The sequence below is a fragment of the Scardinius erythrophthalmus genome (genome assembly GCF_964197995.2).
Source record: "Scardinius erythrophthalmus genome assembly, chromosome: 8".
In the NCBI taxonomy this organism is placed as follows: domain Eukaryota; kingdom Metazoa; phylum Chordata; class Actinopteri; order Cypriniformes; family Leuciscidae; genus Scardinius; species Scardinius erythrophthalmus.
In genome coordinates this window covers 44,990,302-45,005,453 of record NC_138228.1, presented here as the reverse complement: position 1 = coordinate 45,005,453, position 15,152 = coordinate 44,990,302, and the positions used below count along the sequence as shown (strand labels likewise).

The 15,152-nt window shown below is 37.0% G+C and overlaps 1 protein-coding gene across 6 annotated transcripts in view; it reads left to right on the top strand.

Moving 5' to 3' along the window:
* The window catches only part of clmpb (CXADR like membrane protein b), an 86,663-nt gene that overhangs the window by 51,113 nt on the left and 20,398 nt on the right, over nt 1-15,152 (top strand). For all 6 annotated transcript variants that reach the window (XR_014030627.1, XR_014030628.1, XM_081372265.1 and 3 more), the window contains exon 2: nt 14,548-14,705. Coding sequence is in view for 4 of the 6 variants with exons in the window: in XM_081372265.1 (XP_081228391.1) it covers nt 14,548-14,705 (158 nt within the window). In the remaining 2 variants the exon portion in view is untranslated. The remainder of the gene's footprint in view (nt 1-14,547; nt 14,706-15,152) is intronic.

Here is a 15,152-nt window from a genome sequence, read left to right as displayed (position 1 = left end):
AGCATACGAAAGGACAAATTCAAAAGTGCATTCAAATAAAAAGTGCATTAATTTTATATAATCAGAAAAATTGTCAGGAATACTATATAATGCAAATATTTCATTATATATTTCCCAGCCCTAGACTCAATCAGATATGAATGATGGGACTTACTGTCAATTAGCTTTTATGTTCACACATTTTTTGTATTCACCTTGGTTTTTATTTTATTGTTTTATTCCGTTGTTTATGAGCCATGAACACAGTGCCATTGACTCATTTTTAAACCCTCTGCAGAGTATTGAATTACTCATAATATACCGGTGAGAGAGAGAAGCAGTGGTAAGATGATAGTATTTCACGTTTGCATTGGTCTGCATGCATCCATCAACCAATAGCTGTGAGATGCAGATACATTCTCCGACTCCACTTCATACACCTAGTCAGCTGGATTTCCCATAATGGGCATAAGAAAAATTGCAGATTGTAGCAAAATGGGCTCGACTGCACAAAAGCTTATTAAGTATCGATCCAGGGAGGTCACTGCTGAAATTCAGCTCCTACAATGTGTGACAGGATCAGACGCCACTGGCTAGAAATGGAAATGAGACGCTATCAATAAAAAAGCGGGAGGTGTCCTTCTTTCTGGCGTCTCAGATCAGGTGGAACGCTGCCCGCTGTGGCTTTAAACGTCAGGTGGGAGATGGAAACAGAACGGCCTGTGTCAGTGATTTGAGTGTTTTCTGTGCTGGGTAATGAATCCGTTTTGTGACGGATTCTGCTGAAGTCATGAAAAAAGTTCAGAGATGTTCAGTAGTAATATTTTTTTTGTGCCGCAGACAGTGCTTGCACTTTTTTAGTCAGAGAACTGAGAGGCCACCTTCCATCTTTCCTGACAGCAAAACTTTATTATGATATTGCAGCCAGGTCTGAACTTACCCAAAGGAGATTTGTATGGCTCAGAGATTGCAACAAAAAAAAGCCTTAGGAGAAATAATAAGAGACAAAAATAAGAGAAATGTTGACACAGAGTAATATGAATGAGGATAGCATAGCTCAGATAATTTGGTTTCAGAAGGATTTTATGAGAAATGTTTGAGGTCATGTTGAGTTCTCAGACTTGAGTTCTTTGAGAAATTCTCAGAACAGTTTGAGACAGGCGTTGTTGAACCTGCAGATGAATTTGTGAGATGAATCTGAGAAAGGTCTCTATTTGATCTAGAAATAGTTTGCCCAAAAATCATTCACCATCATGATTTTTGAAACCTTTATGACTTTCTTTCTTCTGTTGAGCATAAATGGAGATATTTTGTTTTGTCTGAATATCTGAACATGCAATATATCAAAAGAAAGAATAGAGCCTCTGCTTAAAAGCTGAGACCTCGTCCTGGGTCGACATTTCATTCAGTAACTTTCGGCAGTTTTGATTTGTATGCTGTTGAATGTTTGTTGATCACATTATTTTCATGTGCGTAAGTAATGCTTCTATCGCTTGTTTCTGCTTCTTTTTCGCTTGTGTTTTGATCCAGAATCAGGACTCTTTCAGAAGATGTGTAATAGCGCCCCCTACCGTAACAGAGTAAAACTTCGATTGCCAGAAATGTCCATCAATGGCTGGGAAAAGAGTTAAAAGGAATCTTAGCTGTCAAGCTCCAAAATTATGAAAAAAGCACCAAAAAATTAAAATGGCATTAATAACATTAATTTCAAATGTCACCATAACCTTGAGTTAAACTAAAGCATTAAATAGAAATATGTAAAAACTTAAACTGAATTGTTTACTTAAATAGTAATATTTAACAAGAAGCACAAAACAAAATTACTACAAATTTAGCTAAAATTAAAATGAAAAACTAAAATATAACAGCTAATTCAAAATATTAATAAAAACTATAATAATTAATACTGAAATAATACTGATCTTATCTAGAAACAACTGAAATATTAAAAATATCTCTGTATTTTTTTTCTTTCTTGTGACTAGGAAAGAAATTTTATATTCCACCTTCAAAGTGCGTATATGCAGATTTCTTATGTGTTTCACATTTTACAAGTTTTGTAACCCCTCAAAATTTTAGCTGTCAAGTAAAGTCCAGGTGAGCAGGAGAGTGTGTTTCTCTCTCTCTCTCTCTCTCTCTCTCTCTCTCCCTCAGTCAGTGTCCTCCTCAGATCCCAGACCATCTGTTTGGATGTCACAGTCAAGAATAAACCTGAACTTTGCAGGGACAAACGTGTGTTTGAGTGTGTGAGAGAGAAAGAGACCAGCAGTGAGAAGTTGAAAGGCTGTTGTAGAGCTTTCCTTCATCAAGTAAGATTCCAGCAATGGATATTTACTTCTCATTTTCACAAAACCAAATGTCTGCCAGGGAAAATAACAGACTGTCATCCTGAGATTGGTGCTTTACTGAAAACAAAAGTGCATAGATACCCTGAAAAAAATTGCTTTTTGTTTTTTTTTCACAGGGAGGAGATGAAAGGAATGCGTTCTTTCTAGAAATTAAGCTTAACGTTTACACAGATGATGGATTTTTGGAGAGTCAAGGATCTAGACAAAGCTATATTTCTTCTGTCCCACCCACATATGTTTAAATAGTTTTCTGAAATATGAGAGCTAAGTAAGCATATGTTTGCTTTAATAGTTTTATACTATCCCTTGTGAAAAAGAAGTACACTTTAGCATACTTTTGAAAAGACTACTGACTGAAATATACTTGAATGTATTTTCTATTGAAACGTGCATCATGTATTTCAATTTATTTAAAATTACACATTGTAATGTTGGTGCAATTTAGTATATTTACTTTAAATACACACTACAGTTACTCCGTATAGTCAACACTGCAAAATAAGTGTACTTTAAAGCATGACAAAAGATTATTAAAATGTGATATTACAAAGTGCACTTTGAAAGTATACTATCTTTAAGTATACTTAAGTGGCCTTTAATTTCACTAATATTATATTATCTGCAAGACCTTTATTCAAGTATATTTTTAAGATTTGAAGTACACTACAAATGCACATTCAATACAATTAAGGACACACAGAGTTGTGGGAAAACAGTGGTATTTTCTGTTTGGAAACATCATCTTGTTCAGTCTGTAACTCATCTGTTTGGTCATTCGGTGCAACCAAAAAGACACACTGCGGCTTTAAAATCTGTAAAGCAACGTTGTGTCGACCAGCCATTATTTGGCGGCCATTTGTTTCAAAGCTTTCCTAGCCAAAGGCATCCACAGATTAGTCTCCGGGTTTGACAGAACGCTCAAAGATTCATAGGCATAATTAAAATGTAAATGCCGAACATCCATTCCAAAAACGTCCAACCGGCTTTGAGTGAAGCGTCAGCCGAACGACCGTGGGCAGGGAGCTCTGCGTCTGGGACGGGGGTGTGAAATGTCCTCTACCCTTTTCCATTTTGTCACGAGCATGTTTTAGGTTTACAAACATAGAGAGACGGAGGCAGTGTGCCAAAGCATGATGGGAAATCTGACGGTGTTTTTGGGCGCGTCGTATATGAGTAACCCTCGTTCTCTCTTCTTGAGCACAAAGCAGTCCGTGTGACGTGAATCTTGACCACATGTCCAGGTTTTCCATGATCCAGCTGCATTCCAGAGGGGACAGGATCTACTGGAAAAACATGGACTCGTTTCCTAGACACAGATTTAATCCAGATCAGATTAATATTTGATTATTTCAGTGTTTTTAATCAATATGAGTGATTTAATGTGAGCTTAATGCATTTTGGCAAAAGTATTGTGCCGTGTGTATTGTGTTTTAATGGGAAGCAGATGAGGTCGAGAGAGTTCCAGCGCAGAAAGCCACGCTCTATGTGTTTATAATCTATGCAGTGCAGACTGTTTGATAACTTTATTCAATTTCTGTATATATCCTGTTAGACAGAAGGGGAACCGGTAAATATGACATTTATTATGGGTTTATGTGAGGGGTTTCAAGTTCACTTAAAACAAAGTTAAAAGTCGTTCTATTTTTTGAAGCCTAAAAAAAAATGTATAGCTTTCATTCAATTACACTGTAAGGTTTAATGGCTATAATTAATGTTTAAAATTGGGGATGGAAATCATTTTCATCAGTAGCTGTATTAGTATCATTCATAAAAAGATTCCATTAAACAATTGTTTCTCCGTTTATTTGGAGATTAACTGTGAAATTATTACATTAAAAACAAGTGTTTTCTGCCTTGTTGCACATTCGGATTGTTTGCCATTGTGTTTGACCTGTTGTTATATGAATTACAATTCGGGGTTGTCCCAATAAAGCTGGGATCTTCAACCCAAGTGTCGGAGGAGTTCACAACAATTACAAAGTGCACTTTTTAAAAGCGTACTTAAGTTTGTAAAGAAACCTTCATGAAAGTGGAGTTTTATTTAATATTATGTATAGTTATGTTTTAAATGTACCATTAAGATTTGAAGAACACTACAAATGTACAACTCAATGAGAGTAACTATTTTTAAATTGTGCCCCAAACAGCCAAAACTTCTTTCAGTGAATTATCAGAACGCCTCAACATACCTTGTGAAACCAGGATAAACGTCCGGTCATCCTGTAGTCCGTCATTCCCATCCTTACAGCGATCACAATCCCTGGTCGTTTCTCAAGGACGAGCTCTTCTGGTATTAGTGGAGTGTAAATGAGCGGACCCAGCTGAGGTTACAGTGACCACCCATGACATGAAGAGGATTATGGGATATTATCTCATCAAAGGACTGTCTTTAGTCTGAAGGAATTGTTGTCCAGTCAGAAGTAGCTAGCGTGTGTGTGTGTGTGTGTGTAGGGGTGTTGTTCAGGTATTCGCTATTAATACCCTCAATTTTTGTTCTTGTGGGGAGGATTTTTTTGGTCCCCATGAGGAAAACAGCTTATAAATCATACAGAATGATGTTTTTTGAAAATGTTAAAACGCAAAAAGTTTTCTCTGATGACTTAGGTTTAGGTGTAGGGTTCGGGGATAGAATGTACCGTTTATAAAAATCATTATGTCTACGGAAAGTCCCCATAACACATGGAAACCTGTGTGTGTGTGTGTGTGTGTGTGTGTGTGTAAACCGTAGCAGACGTTTGGCTGATGAAATGTTTTTGATTAAGGGTGTGCCTGCTGGTATAGATTGAAGAGAACTTGAAATGTGTATTTTAAAAATTGTGAAGGACGATGTTGGAAGCTAATAAACTTCCGAACAGATGAAGGCTACAGATGATCTCACTGAAGAACAAGTCTTTAAAACAGCAGATGGAAAGTCTGTTTGTGTGACTTTATGCTTCTTCTTTTTTTGCATACAGTGTGTGCACAACTTATCATATCTGTCCATGCAACACATTCAGATGTGACCTAACTTTCATGCAACATTCAAAATCACCTGAACCATAATAAATTATGGATTATTGTTTTGTTGTTTAAAACAATTTATATACAGTACATTACTGTTTTAATGTAATGTATTAAAAAAATTTGAATTATCATAAAAATTTTAAAGAACTGTTTTCTATATATATATATATATATAGTGTATATATAGTGTAGTGTGTATATATAGCATTGGTTTCTCCTCACACAGACATGTAAGTCCTGTTGTTGATGTACTATATTTCTCACCTGGTTTTGTCATAACCTCTAAAACACATCCAGCCAAGCTTCCAAAGGGCGAATATAAAAATTAGTTTTGCCTGTTAATTCTGCCACCTGTCTGGAAGTGCTGTAGTGCTCTACTGCTCCGGGGGCATGAATATTTCCGTGTTTTCTCATCTGCAACGGCACATTATCATGTGTCAGAGAGAATCAGATGATGTGTGCTACATGTCAGCAGCGCCCATGAATTTATTTTCATAAATGAATTGAATTGAGTTCAGTTGAGATGTGAGACAGGGCAAAGCAGCATCAGGGGTCTCAGGGTGTTTCAACAGAGTTCAACAGCTTGTATACACTATGCTGCACTATGTGTGTCTGTTGTCCATGTTCAGATTGAATACACACACACACACACACACACACACACACACACACACATATGTATATAAGTCACTTTTGCTTCAGTGTTCTATTTTTATATAACTATATTTCTATTTATTTTACTTCCTGAAATTTTTTGGACACATCTACATTGTCAATAAATAAAAAAACACCAGCGTTTCACTGAAAATCGCCTATAATAATGTTGTAATAAATGGCTTTAACTTGCTTAGGGATTGTTAAATGTAGACAAAATGTCATCTAGAAATCTAGAATATCCAAGTAAAACTTTCTAAAGGAAAAAATCCAAACTTCAGGAGGTTTTGTTTGAGCTGAGTAAAAAATAAATAATAAATTGCTGCCGTTTTTCTAAAATCTGGTAAATTAATCCATTCTAAGACAAAATTGGGAATTTAAATGAGCTAGATTGAAACTTCAAGTTCTCCTGTTTAAAATGATATTTGTCACTTGATGCTGACTGCTATAATGGGTTAGAAAAATAAAGAAAAGAACAGGCGAGTCTGGTGCTCCGCAAATGTTCTAGGTCTTTAAGGGTTAAATGGACCATGGAAAACAGGATTGTCCTTGCTCTTCTGAAATAGAGAGTTGCATGTGCTATGTAGATGTACTAAACAACACAAACCTCCCTCCCCAGTCAGAGATTGTTCATGAAAACTGCACCACGAGTCAAAACAGTTTGGTCTTGACATTAGATCGGGTGACTGAGCATCTTTGCATATCGTTGCCTATTCAGTGTTTAGAAACATGGCCTGCCAGTGTAAACTACAGCAGTGCATGCAGTTAGCCAATCACAGCAGATGTAATTTACATATAAAGTCTTACACATAAAGTCTAAAGTACAGCACATAAAACAACATGTTTAAGGAACTTTCCGGGCTAACATTATAAATGAACTTTAAGGATTATTATTATTATTATTGGTAACACTTTATTTTACGGTGATGTAGTTACATGTAACTACATGTTTACCATAGTAATAAAAGTGAATTATGCATAATTAACATTAGTTACTAACCCTAACCCTAAACCAAAACCGGTAGCACTTTATTTTACAGTGTCCTTGTTGCATGCTATATGTACAGTAATAAAGGTAAATTAGGCATAATTACATACAACTAACCCTCAACCAAATCCGAATCCTGCCCTAACCCTATAGTAAGTACATGTAGTTGCTCAATATTACTTAGTGTAACCCCAAAACATAACCCTAACCGTAACTCCATTGTAAGTACATATTGTTAATTAATATTAATCAGTACTAATTTGAGTAAGTACAATGTAACTACATCATCTGGTGTAACCTTATTATTTAGTAACTAATATGTATTAGTAACAGTAAAGACAAAAAGTGACAGTAAATACATTTAAAAAGGTTACAAATTATTTCTATTTCAAATAAATGTGGTTTATTTCTATTCAACTATTCAAGTATCCTAAAAAAAAACATCATGGTTTGCAAAAAAACATGCTGCAAATTCAGCTTTGCCATCACAGGAATACATTTGGTTTAAGGTATTAAAATAGAGAGGAGTTATTTTAAATTGTAAAAACTTTTATATGGTAATGGATATAGTGAATAAAAGTATCCGCAGGTATATAACATAGATTCGAACTCGAACCATATATATATGTTTTTTTTATATATCTGAGATATTTAGTACATGCTGTAAAGGTACAATATGCTTAGACAATGACTTGCTTAACAGCCTGTTAGTTAACAGCACGTATTGATTATTCTGTTAAATTCATCAGGAAGTCAGTTTCATTGTGTGTTACTTTACATGCCAGCAACTGTCCCTGAGCCTCCCAGCAGACAGACAGCTCACGAGAGATCGCGGATAACAAGACGAGCGGCATTAGAGTGTGTAAGCTCTGCTTGATCTGTTCTTAAAGTAAGACTCTTAGAGGTCAAAGGGTACAAGTTTAGACCATATAGTTAATTCAGATAGACTTATGTTGGACATAGTTTGACTAGTTTGATTTGCCTTTGTTCCAGTTCACTGGGACAGTGAATTTCTTATCGCATGTGGGTTAAAGAGGGATTGCATTGTACTGAATCTAATTTAAATTCTGACTCGGCTAGACTGGAAGTTTGTGTGTTGGCTAGTGCTTCAGATTGAATTATGAGATTATTGCTTATTAGCAGTCATTGTTTTGGTCAGCACGGAATCTCCTTTACTGCCTTTGTGCTCTGAATGTAATCCAGGGATGGATGTGGTCGTAAATTAGATTCGCAGGCTTTTTTTTTTTTTTTTTTGCAGAGTTGAGGGGTTAAGGAGTTTAAGGACGAGATTTTGAGGTATCGGTTGTTGACGGTGTGGTGACTAGCAAAGGAGATGCTTTTCATTGAGTGTGTGAGAGAGGTGAATCTAATGGAGCACAACTCCCCCTAGGGCATTTTCACAGAACTCTCTCTCTCTCTCTCTCTCTCTCTCTCTCAAAATCCATTTCATTTCCATTTTCCTTTGTTACATTTCCTCATTTAAAGAGGTAGTTTAGTCTAAAGGGAAATTGAATGCAGTAAATTGACAATTTAAAACATCTGCAGCAGAAGTGGGAACACAAGCCAAAGAAACCAGAACCTTACTACACTAACCATACTTGCCTTTAAGACTCTAGCTCATGTCAGGGCTTCGCACATAAAAAGTGTTGTAGATTTTTGCTAAGCTGTCAGGTACACTCTCAGAAAAAAAGGTACAAAAGCTGTCACTGTGGCGGTACCTTTTCAAAAGGTCCACCTTTGTACCTAAAGAGTGCATGTTAGTCCTTCAAAGGTACATATTGGTAATAAAAGTGTACGTTTTAGTTCCAAAAGTGTACATATTGGTACCTAAATGGTACGTATTAGAACCCTTTTGAAGGGTACTGTCCCAGTGACAACTTTTGTACCTTTTTCAGAAAATATACAGTAACAGTGAGAATGTAGACGTTGACATGAAACCCTAATCTCAATCAATTTTACTTCCATAGTGTGATGTATCTCAGTGTGAAATTGGATATTTAAGAAGGAAAAATGTAGGACTTGATCTTGTACAAAGGAATTTGATTCAATTTAAAAGTGGTTTTTAATTACCAGATCCAGGGTGTTGAGGGGAAGGATTTGTGGTTAAAATATTTAATCAAAATGCAAAAACTTGCTCCAATTCTGAAATGATTTTCAAGACAAACTATCTTTTTCCTTGTGCCAATAAATCGTTCAAAATATGATGAGAAACTTGTATTAAGAAAGCTCAAAGGGTCCATTCTGATTTCATATTGAACCTAAAACAGAAAAACGATCAGATTCCTTGGGTCATGACAAGTAAATTGGGACCAATCGCCTTTCCACCATTTTGAATTTTGTCATAAACTGTAATTTTGTTTAACTCTTTGACATATTGGCATAAAATTTGGTAGACATCATCATCGACATGTCCTGAAGGTGCCTGAAACGTTTTAAGACAGCGCCACCTAGCATTCCGAAGAAATAAGGATTTCTACCGAAACTCTTATAACCTTTGAAAATGTTGTTTGTTCTTGATGTTGATCCGTTCGTTGGTTTATTTATATTTCAAAGACATCTCATTTGACATTCGATTGCTTTGTTGCGTCATGGAAATGATAAAGTTTCCAATTTCAACATCACGTAGCTCTTCATTTCAGCCTGAATTGAAGTATAAAGCAGACCAACATGTGAAGCAGTGCTATTAAACCACCTGGCTGCCAGTATGCTGGATATTTTTGCTGCTGAGCTTTACCTTCCTTGAAGGAGGATGAAATTAAAACAGCTTTCATTCTGTTCTTTGATATCTTGCCAGCTTGTTCCAACACATTATTATGTCCATCCGTAACGGTAACAGACGAGGAATGACTCAGCAAGCTGAGCTCCAATGTGCCTAAGGAAATATGCCGTCAAAAGTCTGAGCAGAGAGATACACCTCTCACATCTGGGCCTGGATGTGGGGAGAGGACAGGAAAGATAGTTATTGCATAGTTTAATCACATATTTCTGAGTTTAGATGTGTGTGTGAGAGAGAATAAGGGCATTTAGCATTTATCAGCACAGAGCTAAACCAGTGAGAACGTCCCAGGAGACCCAGTCTGGCCCGACAGAATAGTGTCTGCTTCTTCTCAGCACAGACAATTCATCAATAGTGGGTCAACTAAATTGGTTTTTCAAAAACTGAAGCCAATATTCTGGCTAAAATAATGCTATTGTTTTATGTTAGCAAAATACAAATATTCAAAATCACTCAATATTTGAAAATATAAAATGCATCACCAATTGAGTTGACTGTCACTATATGTTGAATATTTTGTTAATCAGCCTAGCAGGCACAATTATTGGCCGATGCCTATAATCTCAAATCAAAATATTTTAAATATTAGTGAAAAATAAGTGTTTTAAATAGTTATGAACAGCCACACAGCTGAGGAAAAAAACATCAACCAACGAGTCCCAAGTTTCTGTAAGTCCCACTGAGCACCTAAAGAAAGCTCAGATGGAGCGTTTGATGGATAGAAATTAATGCAAATAGCTAGTTAGTTTAAAATGTCCTAACTTTTCAACCTTACCTTCACAAACACTTGCGTTTCTCTTTTGCCAGCTTGAGCCGTACCATCCCCACTGAAATCAATTGACTTCAGTGTTTCTCACACATGCCTAACTGTGGAGATCACACCAGATGATGGAGTATGCAAGCAATGCATTAAAAAATCATGAGCAGGGCTGACTGCAGGGGAGCTTCATGCTGCTTTTTTGCTGACTCATTGTTTTAGTTTGGCAGTTCACGCGAAGAGACAAAGAGCCATGGCAGAGCAGTAATTTCTCTAATTCTTCTCACTGCCTACAGCCTATTGAGATCATAGTGCTGAATCAGAAACACAGCTTTAATGAGAATGACTTGAGGACGCACCCTGAAGAGACCCATGCAGATCTCTTCTGGGTTTTCTCATTAAACCTCTCCAGCATGGCTGACTCAGTGCAGGTACTACATATATGTCAACATTTCCACTCTATGCTAATTCAGTTATTTCTGTTTGAAGAATAGTATGTGCAGGTACAATATGCTGTAGAATAGATCAACCATACACTTTTATTTATAGAAACAGAGAGAGAGAGAGATAGTGGCCTACAGGAGACGATGGGGAAACATCATTTGACTCAAACTATCTCATGTTAGCATCAAGGGTCAAAAACGTCAAAGCATGTTTGTTAACAATGAGGCCTCAGGTCCAACAAACAACATACTTTTGTGTAAAAAAGTGTTTGTGGCTTTGCACATTAACTTAAAACTATGTTTGTTTGAATCTGAAATGCTGACAAAAGTGTCAGACTCAAGTTTTCAGTCTAGCTAATTAGCATTAGCGTTAGAGCTCAATGTATTGAATCTCATGTTCTAACCGTTAGGCCACAGGTCTGGTAAACAATGGCGGATCCAACAGGGCTAAAGTCTCCACGGGGTAAAAGGCTCCTTTGATTTTATTTTCCTCTAAACCACTAGATGGCACAAAAAGTTGCCACAGCACTTTCCTAAACATTCGCTTTTCAAGAAACACGTGGATGTTTGTCTGATCCTCGATGCGATCGCGAGCAGCAGCGCAAAGTTGATTCTGCGCAAATTTGATAGAATATTTTGTGTTTTTTTAAATGTTGTAGATTTAACTAGCAAATGAAAATCGTTAAAATTATTGAATATATTCTGAGACAAAGGTCTTGTTAATGATTTTCAGTTTTTTTTTAAGCTAATTAAACCAAAAAAATTTCATTAACGGAAGAAAATGTAAAAGTATGGTATTTGCGGTAAAAGGCGCATCTAATGTCAGATCTACAGGCACAATAATTAACTTGATAATCAATATCTGGCTAACTTTTCCATTTTTTGACATGACATGGTTAGATTCAGATGGAAAATATCATATATTAAGATGGGTGTCCACCTTAGAGATAATCACCATATTTATAATGAAACCATCATATTTAAAAAATATTATATTAAACATATCATATCATAAAATATGATTTCATGTTACTACTGTAAATCTAAATTAAATGATTATGGGATCTCATTCAATGCTTTCCGAATCTTTACTTTTTTAAATAAATTTGATTTATATTAACATATTGTAATGACGTTGTGGAGGTCTCCTGGCCGCACGCCCTGGTGATCTCCAGGAAGATCAAACCATAAATCGCATTATGCATTACATCCCGTTGATTCTGTATTATGACGCAGTAGGAACAGTGTTTTGGCACAGGTGGTGTCTCATGGGTTGCAGACAGTCAACTAATCACGAGTGCTTTGTTAGCGACACGTGGCGCATGCATTCTTACCATGACGTGGTGATTGCCAAATGAGCAGAGCCAGACAAAACACACTTAAAACCGCACGTCCATCAATCCCAAGTCTGTGTTTAGCAATACAACTCATTCCCTTCCCTATTCCCATGGGTTGAAGAGCTAAAATGAGGAAAGTCATAATATTTACAGAAGCAGGATGAATCTGTATGCTGGCATCATTTTAGCAACTGTTGCATAGGTGAAGAGTCTGCAGCTATTTGTGATATTCAACAGCAGATTAAGTGTAATGTTATGCTAATTCCAGAACTCCATAAATATCTGTTGGCATAAGAGCGGTGAAGCTGTGAGTTATGCTACATTGTTTGTGTTGCAAGCTCCTCTCACCAGGTGGAAGGAATTGCGCATCTCGTCCTATTCCTGCCTCATGGGACCTAACTAGTCTGCAAATCCCCACGACGCCTGTCTGTAATGCTACTCAAGCCTCCGGCAATGTCCTACAGCCTCAAGTAAATTAGCCAGGATCCCTGTGGCGGGAAGAGCTATAGGTTCATAGAGTCTGAAATAGTTTACTTGATGTGGACTTGCCATTTTGTGGTGCATTTGTAAATGTATAAATTGGAAGAGTGTGAAAATCTGGGGTTTTGGGACTTACTAACCTTCCAAAGTTGTACTAAAGTATTTTTTTGGTGTTTCTACAGTGTGTCTTGTTAGACTGCATGATAAATGCTGAAGCCCATGCCAGTCTTGTAGTGGAACTAAAAAAAAAAAAATGAAATGGCATTTACAACACGTTGCTCCTGAAATGTAATCTATTCCGAAGTGAAGCATTTAGTGAGAAATAGTGAAAGTGTACAATTTTATCCATCACATTTCCAGCTCAAATGACCATTGACCAAAAATGTATTCCTTTTTAAACAAATTATAATTACAGGGGAAGAATTTAATTTAACTTCTTTTCAAGAGGTTACTGGCACAATACTATGTTATGACCTCAAAACACTTTTACCATAGTGCATGATTTGTGATCTAATACATTTTGACATTTTCATCACATTCACAGCTCCATATGTGTGGCTTTTTCTAATGTAGTAAACTTGCTCTGGTAGTGGGACAACATTGCACTTGTGATGTGAAGAACTCGAGTCCTGTGAAACACAAGACACAATAAAAGAGCTCAAAGACTTGTAGAAACAAACTAAAATTGAATGTTTGCTTCAGCACATGTGTTTTTATCTCACATTGGCTTTTTTCACGCTTTTATTAGTTCACGCTTGGACTACTGCAATGCCCTCTACATTGGGTTAAATCAGGCCTCTCTGCACCGTCTACAGCTTGTGCAGAATGCAGCAGCCCGGCTTCTTACCAACACCCGTAAACATGACCATATCACTCCTGTCCTGTACTCTCTCCACTGGCTCCCGGTCGAGTTCAGAATCCAGTTTAAGATCTTACTGTTTGTTTTCTGCTCCATCCATGGCCTTGCACCTCTGTATCTGTGTAACATGCTGACCCCTTACCAGCCCAGCAGAGCCCTGCGCTCCTCTGAACAACATCTGCTGGTGGTCCCACGGTCCAGGTGCAAAAAGTGGGGTGATCGCGCCTTTGTGGTAGCGGGGCCAAAACTCTGGAACGCTCTGCCCCTGGAATTACGCTCCATCATGGACCTGCCCCTGTTCAAGGCTAGGCTGAAGCACCATCTCTTTAGATCGGCCTTTGACACCTGATGGACAACTGATTAGCATAATGATTTTATAGATGTGTTGTATTTTATTTTATTGTATTGTTTTGTATTTCACTCATTTATTTTTTGCCTTTACTTTTGTCTCTGTCCAGCGCTTTGATCAATTTTGGTTGTTGTAAAGCGCTTTATAAATAAAAATTGATTGATTGATTGATTTTTAACCCTGTCAGTTAGGATTATGGTAAGGTTTAGTGTATCTGGTACTATTATTTTTGAACATGATAGAGCATTAACGTTTTAGCACCACTCACCAGACATTTCACTTCTGAACTGCTGGGATACGTACAACAACCAACGTAATAAACCATTGCCAGATTCACATTCATCTGTTTCATCTGGATAAAACTGGACTCCTTTTAAGTGTCACTCACTGGACAAAAAAAAAAGTGTCACACAAAACATGCAAGGAGGAACATGATATTGTCTTTCATTGAGACTGAGTTGCAATAAAACCTGGAACTTTTTTAAAGAAAGTAAATAATGTCCTAAATGTGGAATTTTCCACCAGTCCATCGCATGATTTCACAGACATGCTGTGTTTGTATCTTTCTCTACAGTGCTGTTGAGTTTGCTCTCGACTGGGGCTCAGACCGAGATGAAGAGGGTTGTCGGGGACAACGCCACATTGCCTTGCCATCACCAGTTCTGGCAGTCGAATGGACAAACACTGGACATTGAGTGGCTCCTGCAGAAACCTAACGTCAAACAGCGCGTGGTAAGAGATCTTTGGCTTTTTTTTTTTTTTTTTTGGCCCTCTCTCACTCTGGATACAAGTTTTTGCGTTATACTTCTCATCTCTTTTGTCTGTCCTCCTGGTCTCCAGTCACTTGGTCTATTCATGTTATATTTGGATGATAACAGTTTAAAAAACCTGAGGGGATTTTAGCCTTACAGATACTAGCCAGAAAAATTATTTTGTATTCTGAAAGGTCAGTGCTTATGTCGCCTACACAAATTCCAGCCGAGTATTCTACATATTTTTGACAAGTAGTAGGGCTAATATTTTACAAACCTTATTTTTGCTGTATTAGCAAAATACACACAAAAAGTGTGTATACAGCCCTATTGTTTTCTGAAGGCAAACCAACAAAATATTAATAACTATGCTTAAGTTAATGTTTGTTTTTTCCAGCCCGTTCTCATCCCAAGGCGTCATATATTG